At 45.5% G+C, this 15713-nt stretch overlaps 1 protein-coding gene across 2 annotated transcripts in view; it reads right to left on the reverse strand.

Moving 5' to 3' along the window:
* Positions 1–15713, reverse strand: part of COL26A1 (collagen type XXVI alpha 1 chain) — a 156945-nt gene that overhangs the window by 82495 nt on the left and 58737 nt on the right. Inside the window, exon 3 of one of the 2 annotated variants that reach the window (XM_008141719.3) lies at positions 11256–11353. In XM_008141719.3, the coding sequence (XP_008139941.2) occupies positions 11256–11353 (98 nt within the window). Of the gene's footprint in view, positions 1–11255; positions 11360–15713 lie in introns of both variants that reach the window. The other variant, XM_028145276.2, reaches the window with a different exon arrangement.

The raw sequence follows: 15713 nt of genomic DNA on the forward strand, positions 1-15713 counted from the left end.
GGCAATGGGTCTGCCCAAACTGGGGCAGCATAGACAGATGAGCTTATGGCTTATGAGTCTATGGTCAAGGCCCTTCCTCTTTTCTGGCCACAAGGTGGGTGAGATGTGCTCACTGCCTAGGACCCCAGACTCAGGGGCCAGGGTTCTGGAAACGCTTCCCTGCAGTAGTGCGGTGGGTTGAGCATTCAAAGCCAAAGAGGTTGACCTTGAGCCACAGGGTGTGGCCTTGGCCCCAGAGAGGATCAAAATGGGAAGGAGAAGGAAGAGGAAGAAAACCAACTCCCTGATCTGCTGAACAGTATAACTACCTCTTTCTTTATATTTTCTCCTATATTCCTAATGTAACCCCCTACTTCTCCACTCAACATCCAGGCCATGTTCTAAAGTCCTCTACTCGCCCTCCCGAGTGTTCTGAAGAGAAGCCTACTGGAATTTAACTGGCCACTGGAGAACAAACATGTTATCCCCAGAGCATCAGAAGCTAAATCGAGGGACCCCAGCCACTCAGACAGGTGGAATGCACATTTGCTGCCCTTTGCCTGGCCCTTCCTTCTTTCGCATCCATAGCCCCCACCCTACCCCACTCCCACACACACCTTACCTCCCCTCCACAGCAATTGCAACATTCCAGGGTTCATGTGGTCTAGCTCCCTGTCTCCAGACTAGCTTCCACTCACCTCTCAAAGAAGTGGTTGACTAGAGCAAGAGAGACTGACTTCCCCAGGATCTGCCTGCCTTTTCCTACATCTCATCTCCCTCCCTGTGTTCAGCTTGTTGGAGTGAGTGACAGGAGAACCTTGAGACCCTGGAGAGGCAGGGTCCCTGTGGCCAACGGGGAAATGACCAGGTTTCCCCTGGGTGTTCTTATCCCGACCCAGAAGAGTCTCAGAAAATTCATGAGCTTAGCAATCATGTCCCGTGGCATCACTCTGGCCCCTGTCGCCCCCTGTAAAATGCCTGTGGGAGAAGAAGCCACCGTGGGGAGTGCTGAGAGCCCTCTGGATGTGCAGACAGCCCAGCAGCCAAGCTGTGTGCCTGCGACAGGGACCGGCCCCCATGGAAGCTCTTACCAGAAAAAGAAAAGGCAGGTGACATCTGTGGATGTTTACAGCCCCACAGCATGATGGGAGGTGCTGAAAGATGCTTGTCTGACAGCAAAACCCATTCCAACAGCTGGAACCACTCCAGGCTGGGATGAAGTATCAAAGGGCCCACAATCTCATCGGCAAGGCCATGCTGTCTGTTGAAGCTGAGAACAAGAGCAGATGCCAAATGGAAAGGCCCTCAGCTCGTCCTCCCCACCAGTCCAGGGCCCAAAGTTTACCACAGATGCCAGGAAGGAGGCAGATGTTTAAAATGACCGAGTGGTCAGGCCCTATGAAGTGTCCTCTTCAGCTCAGCCAGACAGACAGCAGTAGCAACAATGGCATCTTCCTCGTCCTGTCGCTTGGCCTCCCCCTCCCCCATGGACTCTGCAGGGCCTCGCATAGTAATATTAATATTTATCTAAGCCTCAGTTACTCATCTATAAAATGAAGATACTCATAAATCCACCAGCTGAACCTCATAAAATCACTCATTCATTTCAGAAGCACGCCACATTCCAGCTCTTTGCCAGTGGCTGAGGAAACAGAAATACACATGACAAGGATATAACCTGCACGGAGGTCAGCCAGTGAGAAGACTCTGCATGGTAAATGGGGCAGAGGTCCAGCCTCACAGGTTGGAGAAGACCAGGGAAGTAAGGAAGTTGAGTCGGGGATGGTATGCAGTTCTTTCAAGAAACTTGTCTGAGAAAAGAAACCCAAGTTAGGGCCATGGCGTAAAGGCAACACAAAATCAATAACATTGTCTTCTTAAAAATGAGTGATGCTTGATGTGTATGTGCTGATGGAAAGGAACCAGTGGGTTAGAAATATGAAAACTATAGAAGAGAGGGGATGCCCGGTGGAGTGGAGTCCTGAGAAAATGAGCTAAGCTGGATCCAGAGGCCAGGCATTGATGAAGGAAGACACCCCACCCCCACCCCCACCCGCCGCCAAGTCCCTACCTCTGTGGGTCCTACAGCACCTCAAACATACCTTTAGCAACACACTTATTTCATAGTATTAGAATTATTTACTCACTCCTCTGCCCCTACACACACACACACACACACACACACACACACACACACACACACCCCAGCTGGGAGCTCCTAGGGTCTCCTTTTCATCAATGTGACCCAAGCATCTAGCACAGTGACTGGAATCTCCCAGGCACTCAGTTACTTTGAATAAATGGCACTACTTGCTTTAATGATAGCCATAGTAGGCAAGACTCAGAAATATCGTGAGATTCACTGAGAATCATTTCCCTAAAATGCTGAGCTCTGCAGATTAGCCAGAAGGCTGCAGCCTCCTCCCAGGAGAACTCCTTCTGTCTTTGAACCCTCAGCCATTCAAAACACAAACACACTCATACACAGAGCTCGAGCCAGAGGTGAAATGTTAACATCATCTTGGACTGAAATCAATCAACTCAAGGCTTGGATGCACTAGTTAAGCCACCTCGCCCTGGACATGCCCTTGCCTATATGGGGGCCCAGAGGGTTCATTTCCTGTCTTGGCCAGGACTCCAATTGAAGAAAGAAAAGAAAGAAAGAAAGAAAGAAAGAAAGAAAGAAAGAAAGAAAGAAAGAAAGAAAGAAAGAAAGAAAGAAAGAAAGAAGGAAGGAAGGAAGGAAGGAAGGAAGGAAGGAAGGAAGGAAGGAAGGAAGGAAGGAAAGAAAGAAAGAAAGAAAGAAAGAAAGAAAGAAAGAAAGAAAGAAAGAAAGAAAGAAAGAAAGGAGGGAAGGAGGGAGGGAGGGAGGGAAGGAGGGAGGGAGGGAGGAAGGAAGGAAGGAAGGAAGGAAGGAAGGAAGGAAGGAAGGAAGGAAGGAAGGAAGGAAGGGAGGGAGGGAGGGAGGGAGGGAGGGAGGGAGGAAGGAAGGAAGGAAGGAAGGAAGGAAGGAAGGAAGGAAGGAAGGAAGGAATCCCCTACTTAAACTTTTCAGCTCCTGCTGACTCTGTGGCAGATCTCCTCCACAACACCAAGGCAACATGAGGTCTGGCCTCTAACACACTATGGAGTAGACCACCTTAGGTACTGCAGGAAGGGGCCAGCCCGGAGTCCAGTTGACCTATCCCTTGTGCTAGAACAACTTGGATCAGATTTCTCAAGATCTCAAAGGTCCCAGGTGGCTTAGAGTAAAAAGCATTCAATCAGGAGCAAAGACTTGGGTTCTAATTCTGCATAGACCACTTCTCAGCTGGTTGGCCTTGGCCAAGTTCCTAGTTCATAGGCATCTGTCTTCTTCATGTGTCCTCTCATGGCAGAAGAGGGGAGGGAGCTCTCTTTTATGAAGGCACTAATCCCATTTATAAAGTCTCCACCCTCATGAACTACTCCTCCCAAAGGTTTCTCCTCTTAACATCATCACTTTGCGGGGAACAGGTTTCAACATATGAATGACAGGGGTGAACACACATTCATCCTATAACACCATCTATACCATGGTAATGTAGAACTATGGGACAGAAAGCCCTTTCTAAAGTACCATTTCAAAGGTAAGAAATAATGGCATGATGATATGATGTTGATGAAGATGATGATGTAACCTCTGCTGCCAGTCAACTGAACTACCTGGAGGGATATCTACTGGTAGAATGTGGCTTAAGGAACTACTTTTTAAATTAAATCTAGTGGTGAAGTAATAGTACTGTATACCATGCTTAATGCTGATTCCTTTGATCGGCACTGGTGGAAATCATGTTCCATAAACAGAGTGAGTCAACAGCCTTGAACTGTAACTAGGAACTCAGAACCCTAACTAAGAGCCACACACTCTTTGGGGCACCACACGGGAAACAGATGATGACAACACTTTCTGCCCTCCAGAACCTCCCAGTCTGTCCATACCAGCAACCTTTCTAAGGACTAAACTGGCAATATGATTCAAAAGCTTTAACTCAATAATTCTGCAGGGATTTATCCTAAGGAAATTATTAAAGGTGTGGGGAGAGATTTTAGTAAAAAGATGTTCACAACATTCCAGTTCCAATAATGATGGAGTAGCTTGTATCACACGAACTCTACTTTAGATAAAAATTATAAACTCTAGATTAAAATTTTAAACAACCATTCACAAAGTCCCAGTTCCAGTAATGATGGAGTAGCTTCTTTAGATAAGAATTCTAAACTCTAGATTAAAATTTTAAACAACGATTTGAAGATACTAGAAACCAACAAAAAAACAGCATAAACTGAAAGGAAGTCAATACTTGCAAAAAGGGAATAGCACTGAGTGAATTCTACATTATATGGCTTTTCCCCTGAGGGTACACCTCAGGTCAGACAGTGCAGAGTGGTCAGAACTCACGTCAAAAGCTGCAGTTGTTTAGATTTAAGGCTGCCAGAGGACTTGGAAACTGAGGGAAGAAATCTAATAAGGGAGTAGGCACACAGAGCAGAGAGCCCCAAACTCTGTATACAAACTCCCCTGAAATCATGGGCTGACTCCAGAAATGTACATGTGTAAGTGAGATCCCAATGACCTCAGTAGAAAACAATAGTGGGAAGGCTACAAAAGCTGAGCAAAGATATAAGCTGCTACCCAACAGAAGGAAGATGCTTTAGAGCTTGAGTCTCTCCAAGTTAGCAGGTATAGTTAGCACCTAGGGCCTGACTTTGAAACCACAGACAGTCTATGCCTTAGAATAAAAACTATATCCCAGGTCTAAGGGGTTTACATACACATCCCAATAAAGTATAAAAAACAAGCCTTAATAAATTTACAGTACATTAACTGCTTGCTAAAACAAAAATTTATGCTCTTCAAGAAAACCAAAACCTCTACAACATACAAAATTGTTCAGTATATAACCAAAAGTTATTAACAAGGGAAGGAAGGAAGGAAGGAAGGAAGGAAGGAAGGAAAGAAGGAAAGAAGGAAAGAAGGAAAGAAGGAAGGAAGAAAAGAAAAGAAGTAATTGTGACCCAAGTCAAGAGAAAAGTGTCAATACATAGAAATCCTAAGATGACTCAAATGTTGGAGATAGAAGATAAGGACTTAAAAGCTGCTATTATATATAAGCTCTAGGATATTAAATAAATCATGGTCATAATGGTTTAACAGGTGGGAAAGTCTTATCATGGAAACATAAACAAAAAATAAAATGGAAATTTTAGAACTGAAAAGTACAATATCTGAAATGAAAATTTCACTCGATGGGCTTGACAGAAGATCACAGGTGTCAGAAGAAAGTCAATGAACTTTGAAGACAGATCAATAGAAATTATCCAATCTGAACAACAGAGGTGTAATAAAATAGAACCTCAATGACAATATCAATCAGTCTAATATGTGGGCAAATGGAATCTTGAAGAAGAGAATAGGACAGAAAACGATATGAAAAAACAATGAACAAAAATTTTCTAATTTGGTAAAAACAAATACCAAAAAAATATTGACTATTGGGTCCAACTGCTCAAAGGATCCCAAGCAAGATTATGAAAATCCCACCTGGTAACATCACAGTCCAACTGGTGAAAGACAAGGATTTAAAAAACAAAACAACAAAACAACTTGAAAATAACTAGAGTGGGTGAAGAAACACATTCATAGAGGGGAAACAACAATGAGTACAGCAGACTTTTCACCAGAAACAATAAATGCCAAATGACAATGGATCAACCAATTTGTTTCAAGTACTGAAAGAAAAAAATTATCAATCCAGAATTATGAACTCAATGAAAATATTATTCAAAACTTAGTGGAAAATAAAGTTTTGGAGATGATGACTGGAGAAAAATGGAACTCTTATACACTGTAAAATGGTATAGCCACTATGAAAACAGTTTTACAGTTCCTCAGCAAGTTAAACATAGAATTATCATATGATGCAGAAACCCCAATCCTAAGTATATATCAAAAAGAATCAAAAACAGGTGTTCAAACAAAAACTTGTATATGAATGTTTATAACAGCACTATTCACAATAGCTAAAATATGGGGAGGAAAACCCAAGTGTCCATCAATGGGTAAATGAAAAAAACAAAGCGTGGTATATCCATATAATGGAATTTTATTCATTATTCAGATATATGCCACAACTTGGATGAAGCTTTAAAACATTATGCTAAGTAAAAGAAGCCAGACACAAAAGGCCACATAGTGTATGGTTCTATTTATATGAAATATCCAGAATAGGCAAATCAATAGAGACAGAAGGCAGATTTGTGGTTGCCAAGGGCTAAGGGAAGGGAGAATGAGGAATGACTGCTTAATGGGTATAGAGTTTCCCTTTGAAGTGATAAAAATAAGTTCTGAAACTAGATAGTGGTGATGGTTGCACAACATTTTGAATACCACTGAATTATACACTTTAAAATGGTTAAAATGGTCAATTTTATGTCTGTGTTTTACCACAATTTAATTCATTAACTGATTAAAATTAAGGCAAAGTGAATACTAAAAAAAAAAGTTTTAGTTGAGAAAATTTACTGCATGCAGATCTGCACTATAAAAAATGCTGTACTAGCCCTAGCTCGAGCCCGAGCCCTGGCTCAGTGGATGCAGTGTCGGCCTGCGGACTGAAAGGTCCCGGGTTCAATTCCGGTCAAGGGCAGAGTGGCTCGATCCTTAGTAGGAGGTGTGCAGGAGGCAGCCGGTCAATGATTCTCTCTCATCATTGATGTTGCTATCTCTCCCTCTCCCTTCCTCTCTGAAATCAATAAAAATAAAAATATATATATTTTTAAAAAAAATGCTGAAATAACTTATTGGGGTTGAGGAGAAAGGATACCAGATGGAAGCTCAGAGCTTTAAAGAGAAATTAAAGATCACTGAAAATGATGACTATCAGATAAATAAAAAACTATTTTTTTCTCCTTTTACTTTTTAAAATATATTTTATTGATTTTTTACAGAGAGGAAGGGAGAGAGATAGAGAGTTAGAAACATCGATGAGAAAGAAACATTGATCAGCTGCCTCCTGCACACCCCCTACTGGGGATGTGCCCACAACCTAGGTACATGCCCTTGATCGGAATCGAACCTGGGACCCTTCAGTCTGCAGGCCGACACTCTATCCACTGAGCCAAACTGGTTAGGGCCTCCTTTCACTTTTTAAAAAGATTATCTGTCTGATGAATGCACAAATTATAACATTGAATTATGAATTTTATAACGTTTAGATTTCAAACATATGACAACAATAGCACAAAGAATGTTGGGTGGATAAATGGAATTGTATTATTAATGGTTTCTTCTAATTTACATGGAATAGCTCCATAGTTACTCTATTTTTCTATGATAAGTTAAGGAAACAGACTATGATCCTTAGAAGAATAACTAAGAAGTAATACAGAAAAGTATAACTAAAAATCCAATAAAGGAAAATATTCAATTTCTGTTTCCAATCACACTAACGCATGCTTTACTTGCCCTCTCACCATAATCAATTCAAAAACGGGACAAAATTTACGGAACAAATGTTCACAGACATTGAACACTGTGAAACAATGATTCCTGAGAGAAGAAGAACCAACAAGGTGATTCCTGGCGGCACCTCCGGACCAGAGTGCATGCAGCGGGGACTAAGGAGAACACAGCAGTCTCCCTGAACGGAAGAGAAAGCAGCATTCAGGGAGGCTGAGGCACAGGTGGTGGACAGAATATGAGCGAGAACAGAATTATGTAGAAAAATATTCATGGGGCCAAAACTTGCTGAACTGTATACTACTGCTGTAAGTAAATTCAATGTATAAAATAAGTTATATGTAAATTTCACCTCAACAAAGTTGACTTTAAAATGCACAAATAATTATTAAAATGAAATATAGAAAACACGTATTGACCTATATTTGTGAAATCTGTTATCAAAGTCATTTGATAACAAATTGGTTATCAAAAACTTTCCCACAAAGAAAACTATAGGTCCAGGTGAAAAGGACACCTCTTTGCAGTCACAGAAGCTTTAATCATAAAGCCAAAAACTAGGGTTAGGGTTTAGGGTTAGGGCTAGGGTTATCCCCAGGAGAATGAATAAAATTGTGGTTATTTATACAATGGAACAATACCCAGTAACAAAAACGAATAACCTGATACACATGTAACAACATGAACACATCTCAAAAAGTATGGTAAGTGAAAGAAACCATACATAAAAGGGAATCATAGCATATGATTTCACTTAAATGAAGTTTAAGAATAGGTAAACCTGATCTATGATGATAGAAATTAGAACAGTGGTTGCTTAGAGGCAGAAACTTTCCGGGAAGTGATAGAATGTTTATGTATTTATCAAAACTCATCAAACTGTACACCTAGGACTGGTGCATTTCAGTATATGTAAATTTTACTTGATTAAAAATATGTTTACAGCAATGTTATTAATAATTTAAAATTAAAAGCTACTTAAATACTTTATACTAGAGTTTAATAAAGAGTGTACCCAAATACCACAGCCACTAAAAAATGATACTATAGAAAACTATCTATTGACAAGGAGAGATGTTCATGAGAATTTTTATGAAAAAGAAAGTTATCAAACAACATATTCATTACAAGTGACCTGTCAGCACAAAAATGGGCTGGAGACATTCACCTAAGTGAGACTTGAAGTTAACTTAAAAGGGTGTTTTTACTCTTTCTACATGAACATGTACTTGCTTTTGTAATAAGAATAAATCTTTCTAGATAGATAAATATAGTTATAGATTCATACATACAGTTGGTCTTGTAATTCATGGTAATTACTAGTATCCTATATAATAAAGAGGTAATATGCAAATTGACCATCACTCCAACACACAAGATGGCCACCCCATGTGGTCAAATATGGCTGCCCCCATGTGGACACAAGATGGCCAGCAGGGGAGAGCGGTTGTGGGCAATCAGGCCAGAAGGGGAGGGCAGTTGGGAGGGACCAGGCCTGCAAGGGAGGGCAGATGGGGGCGACCAGGCCAGCAAGGGAGGGCAGTTGGGGAGGGACCAGGCCTGCAGGAGAGGGCAGTTGGGGGTGATCAGGCCTACAGGGGAGGGCAGTTAGGGGCAACCAGGCTGGCAGGGGAGGACAGTTGGGGGCAATTGGGCCAGCAGGGGAACAGTTAGGCATCGATCAGGCTGGCAGGGGAGTGGTTAGGGGGTGATCAGGCTGGTAGGCAGAAGCAGTTAGGGGCAATCAGGCAGGCAGGCAGGCAAGCGGTTGGGAGCCAGCAGTCCTGGGATTGTGAGAGGGATGTCCCAGATTAGAGAGGGTGCAGTCTGGGCTGAGGGACACACACACACACACACACACACACACACACTGTACACAAATTTCATGCACCGGGTCTCTAGTTTCCTATAAAGGCACCAGGAACTCTGATTAGCAAATGCTGAACCATTGTTCCTAGAGGAAATACAGGGTTAGGTTCCTACGAAAACCACGTATTCGTCAGCTGACCAATATGTAACCTTGTGTTATGTGTACTTCTACTTAAACACCCCTTATTGAATATACACTGTTGACTAATTAACATTGATCTCACAGCCAACAGTAAATAACCAATGCCTGAACAAAGCTTATTTATCACATGCATTTTCTCCCTAAGGTGCATCATAGCCTTTTGCACTTAAGAACACTAGGCAGCAATATGCTTGGAAAATTTTTAAACAACAGGATCTCCCCCAAAAAAGCATAAAAATGTGAAAAACATGGCATTAAACAGACCGTGAAAAGGACACCTGTGTGCAGTATGAGAGATGAAACAAGAAGGCAGAATTTCACCTTCTTCAACCTCAGCTGGGAGCATGCAAGTTGAGCAACTCAAAATTTTTGCCTCTCTGTGCATATCCGCAAATAACCACAAAAATGCTGCTAGTGTTGATTTGGGGGTTGCAAATAAACTTTAGCCTGTAGTCCAGTTCACAAATGCAGAATTTGCAAATAATAGGGATTGACCGTATATAAGCATATCTATGAAGGAAGGTATCTCCAAGCCTTTGGCCTGCACTCCTGGAGCAGCCAGAGAGGAAGGGGAGGAGGCTGATAGGAAGGACCTGGAGAGACAAAGAAGGGAGGAAGCAGGACCACAGAGAGGCCACCTGGGAGGCTGGAGCCGCCTACCTCTATGCAGTCACAACTCCAGAGTCATAAGACAGACCTGAGTGCTTGGAAGGAAGACCAGACACAGCGAGAGAAAAGCACACTTCTCCTGGGGAACCGCATCTGAACCAAAGCAAAACCCACTGAGGAGAGCACCTCTGAGCTGCAGGCTCCCCAGAGAGGCAGCAATGGGAACGAATGGAAATAATTGCCCCAGGACCCTTCACAGCCATCTCAGGACTGTGCTCAAAATCACAGACACCACCTCCATTTCACCTTCTGTCGTAGTTGTTTCATTTTCGGGGATATAAAATCTTTCCAAAGGCTTTCAGGAGCCAGTCCCCAATTCAGCCCAGGCCCTCGCACCCCCAGGAATCCTCAGCCGCACAGGTCAGCTGGGAAGGTGGCCCCTGGATCCCGAGGCTCTCTGAAAAAGGCACGCCTCATCCCACCTCCTCTGTGCTTTGTCCACTCAGTCTGCAAGGATTACCCTTTACCGAGACATAACCTTACCTAAAGAGGTCTGGTTTTGCACTTGGCCCTTGGGAGGTTATCTCTAAGCCCTGGGAATTACCTGTTTAATCAGAGTGTCCTTGTTTACCTGAGTGTGCTGTCTGGCCCCATTGGGCTCCAGAGCCAGGCTGAGCCCACCTGGGGAAGGAAGGCCAGGTTCCGGACCCCATCCTCCGTCCTCCCTCTGGGCACCAGCCAGGCAGAAGGGCAGGGGCGGCGGGCAAGGCCCTCCTTTTGCTGCCACCCACCAGGTCCACCTGCCATCATCTAGAGCAGACCTGGCTTCAAGGCTGTGGGCCCTCACCTGCATTTGCTCAGAGTCCAAACTTCCAGCTCTGCCTGCCCTGGTTTCTGGGTGAGTCAGAGCCAGAATGAAAGAAACAGGCTGTGAGTTGAATCCCCTCCCCTGGGTCTCATCCATTCCCCTCCCCCCAACCACCACCACCACCCCCACCAACATGGGCAGGGGGGCAGCCTCAGAGCATTTGGTTCTAAGGCGTTGGGAAAAGGAAGGGAAAAATGTGAAGGGACAGAGATCTGCTCAGAGGAGGAGGGCAGTGGGAGAAGCATACAGGACTGGGAGCCCAGCCCGGCCAGTGCCCGGGCCCTGCCCCGGGGTCCCAGCACACTCACCTTCGTCACAGTTGCTCCCAGTAAAGCCAGGGCAGCACTTCCACTCCAGCGCTGTCACTGTTCGGTAGGACACTCTGTATGTGGGTCTGATCAGGGTCCTGTAACTAACACAAGGGCAGCGTCAGGACAGGGTGAGCACCCACTGCCTACCCCCAGACCCAGCTCCTGCAGAGCCAGCCCAGCCCAGGACTCTGGGAGCTGCCCAGACAGCGGATCCTGTGGCCCCAGCTCTGTGCTACTAGCTGTGTGACGGTGGGGAAGTGACGATCCCTCTCTGTGCCAAGTGTGTTTCAGTTCTGCCTTCCTGAAAGTCTCCAGGTGCGGCCACCTACAGTGGCAAACTGTCCTGCACACTGACTGCTGTGGACTGGGGACAACATGTGTCCCCAGAATTCACATGTTGAAGCCCTAACCCCCCACACACACACTGAGAAAAGGCCATGTGGGGACACAGAAGACAGCTGCCTGAGAAAACAGAGGTCTGCTGTGTAAGCCGCCCAGCCTGCGATACTTTGTTCTGGCAGTTCGAGGTAAGAAAATGACCAAAATAATGAATAAGGAAAAGAAAAATATCTTTAGAACCTGTGCAGCTTCCCACCACCCGCAAGTCACTGAACTCCAACCTTTTCCCCCAATCATTATTTCCTTTTGTTGATTCATCAAATGAATGCGTTTTTAGTGCCAACTACATGCTATACTGTGGTCACAGATGGATAAAACGGAGACCCCACCTTCGAGAAAAGCACAGCCTAGGGGATGAGGGGCACTTCAATGAAAACTTGCAATCCAGGAGTGGGACTCCCGCAGCAATAAAATGCTCCACAAATTGCTGTGGCCTCCATAATAAAATTTCAAAGTCCTATCGTTTCAATTTCTTTCTTACAAGTAAGTTTGATACTTATTTTGTATCAAATTTATTTTGGGAATTTTGTGAAACTCCAAGAAGAGTGACTATAACATATCTGGCCAAATTTCACAAGGCGGGGGATCAATTCAGCCTTGTTATTCACTCTACATGCATCGCTATAACGGTGCTGCTCCATCAAGATGGCACACCGCCCTCTTGAAGGCATAACTCCATGACTTCACAAAATTTGAATTTGCTGACACCGAGCAACTTAATCGGTGAATGGGGAAATTATGAATTAATTGGTAGCAGCAGGCGTGACATTTCAAGATGCAATGACAGGAAAACACACGCGTCACGTCTCGAATTTCAGAAATACTGCACCAAATCCGAAAAATCCTGTTACACTAATTTCTCTCTCTCTTTTTTTTTTAAATCTTCACTCATGTTTCATAAACATTCCAGCAAACCAGCTCCCCCCTGGAGAGCTAAGGAGGGTGTGGCTGTGTGCAGCCAGGGGCAGGAGCCTTGGGTGAGGAGCCAGAATTCTGTACAGAGAGGTGCCCACCTCTGGGACCTGGAGAGTAAACCCAGGCCTTTAGACTCTAGATTCCCCCCTGCCACCCCCAATCCCAGGAAGCAACTGGAATAGGCCAGTGGGGATAGGGAGTGGCAGAGAAACAATGTCACCACTTTTTTTAAAAATATATTTTACTGACTTTTTACAGAGAGGAAGGGAGAAGAATAGAGAGTTAGAAACATCGATGAGAGAGAAATATCGATCAGCTGCCTCCTGCACACCCCCTACCGGGGATGTGCCCGCAACCAAGGTACATGCCCTTGACCAGAATAGAACCTGAGACCCTTGAGTCCACAGGCCGACGCTCTATCCACTGAGCCAAACTGGTTAGGGCCAGTGTCACCACTTCTTAAAGCAGGTGGCCTGGTGGGACATAGGTGGGTTAATGAGCCTGGGTCTAAGGAGTATAAATACAATGTCCATATTATAAACACATTTTCACACTTATAGACCCATTCACTTACACGCTCACTCACATACTTACACATTCAGTCACATGCATACACTCTCACATGCACACACACACACACACACACACATACACACACACACACGCACGCGCGCTTTCACACACCTAACCCTCACAGGCTCACACTCTCACACCCCTTCCTGCTGCAGACCTCCCAGCCTGAAGCAGGCCCAGCTGGGAGAGGCGAGACGCTTTCATTTAGGTAAAAGATGCCAGTTTTATTGTGGTAATCATTTCATAATATATGTTCATCCAACTATCAGGCTGTACACCTTAAATTTATACAGTGATGACATCAATTATTTCTCTGTAAAACGGTCGGGGGAAAAGGGTACAAAATGAATTATGTGGCAAAAAAAAAAAATTAAGATGCCAGCTTTTCAATTAATTCCTGGAATAACATTATTGCTTTGGCTGAGAGGGATCAGAAAAGCTTCAGAATCCACTTGGGGCAGACAGATAGGGCGGGAAAGGGTCACGTCGCTTATTGCTTATGTCCTGCCCAACGCATCTGGTCCCACGAAAGGGTCCCTCCCAGACCCTCAGCACCGTGGGACAGATGGAGTGCCGGGCTTCGGGCTCTGCTCCTTGTGTACAACGTGGACTTGCACAAGTTCCTCAACCTCCCTGAGCCCGTTTCCTGGTCTGCACGATGAGGGTCCCATGGAAACCAGAATGTGGTATATAGGGGTCCCTGGGAGGGCATATGTGTGAGGCACTGAGAGCAGAAAGGGGTACACAGATGCTGGGTTTGCAAAACACAGATCTGACCTCATCGCTCCCAGCCCACACCCTTCGGCAGCCCCCACTGTGGTCAGGAGAGTCTGACCTGCTTAGCCACGTGTGCAGGCCCTTCTCCAGCTCACACAGCTTCCCTACGGCCCCTGTGACGCAGACTGCCCCTCGGCCTCCAGCCCGTGAGCCCTCCAAAATGCACCAGGCATTCTTCAGCCCATACCTTGAAAGATGATGATGATAATAAAAGTACTAATATTTGTAGATATAGCAAGAGCTTTGCATATAACAATACAGTACCAGGTATTGTTCATAACAACCCTAAAAGATGGATTCTATTACTTTTCCTACTTTACAGATGAGGAAACTGAGGCAGAGAAGTTAAATAACTTTCTCCAGGTGGTGGAACTAGGACCCAAATGCAGGCAGAACTGCCAGAGCCTAGTAATACTAGTCTGTGTCTGTTCCTTCCTACATCTGCACAAGGTACTGATCTTGGGCCCCCGAACCAAAGGGAGAGCTCATCTTTCTGTCCCTCATTTTGAGGCCATGCTCTGGCCTGTCCCTCTATGGGACCAAAAGGAACCAGATGGCCTGCGAAGTCCAGGAGCAGGGCTCACCAGTAGGTGGCGCTGCTTCACCAGCCCAGAGGGCCGGGGCTCAGCATGGCTGACCCCTCCAGTCTTACCTGAAGGCTCAAGGCGGGCTCAGTGCTGAGGGCCGCTCCGTAGGTCTGCGCAAGAAGCTGAGGAGCTTCATCCTTGCACATCCATGAGGAACTCCCAGCCCTTCCGCTGGGGTCCAGTCTGCAAACCCAGATCTTTCTAAAAATGCAGATCAAGTTTTGGGACTGCCCTCCCTTCAAATGGCTCCCATAGACTAAAGAACAAACTCTTTAGGTCGGTCAATAAGGTTCTGCCTACCTTTCTACCATCCCTCCTCCTATCACCCCCAGCCCAGGCGCTGACCACCAGCACACGACAAGCTGCACTTTCTGCCCGCGCGCCTTTGCATGTGAGTGCCCTTCCGCCTTTACTCTGCCTGAGAAAAACCCCAAGAGCTTTCGGGGAGTGGCTCAAATGTCCCCTCCTCCTCTGTGAAGCACCCCCTCCCTGGCCAGAGTTGACGGGCTCCCTCCTCAGCCCCCCTGCAACACCGTGTACAGAGCTTGGTTTTAACCCAGTACTCATCTGTGCACTCCCCGGTACAGACCACGAGCCTGCTGTGTGCCAGGCACAGGGCGTACAAGGATGAAGAAGGCAGGCACGGGCTTCGCTGTCGGGGCTTGGGGCCCACGCGAGTCTATGACCACGCACTGTGGTAAGTGCTATGAAGGAAAGCACCGAGTTCACTCCTCACATTATAATGGAATTTTTCCTTGTGTTATTAAAACATCATTTACATACAGCAAAATAGATAAATCTAGTCTTTAGCTGAATGAACTTTTAACATATGGGCACACATATATTATAACTCAAAAGTTCCCTTATACCCCTTCATGTTGATGACCCAGCCTCCAGACATAACCACTCTTCTGACTTCTCTCACTAAATTCATGCACGGGGGAGGGGGTGTCCCTCAGCCCAGACTGCACCCTCTCCAATCTGGGACCCCTCAAGGGATGTCCGACTGCCCATTTAGGTCCGATCCCTCTCACAATCCAGGACTGCTGGCTTCCAACCACTCGCCTGCCTACCTGGCTGATTGCCCCTAACCGCTTCTGCCTGCCAGCCTGATCACCCCCTAAGCACTCCCCTGCCATCCTGATCGATGCCTAACTGCTCCCTTGCCAGCCCGATTGCCCCTAACTGCCCTCCCCTGCTGGCC

The sequence above is a fragment of the Eptesicus fuscus genome, chromosome 4 (assembly GCF_027574615.1).
Source record: "Eptesicus fuscus isolate TK198812 chromosome 4, DD_ASM_mEF_20220401, whole genome shotgun sequence".
Classification (NCBI taxonomy): domain Eukaryota; kingdom Metazoa; phylum Chordata; class Mammalia; order Chiroptera; family Vespertilionidae; genus Eptesicus; species Eptesicus fuscus.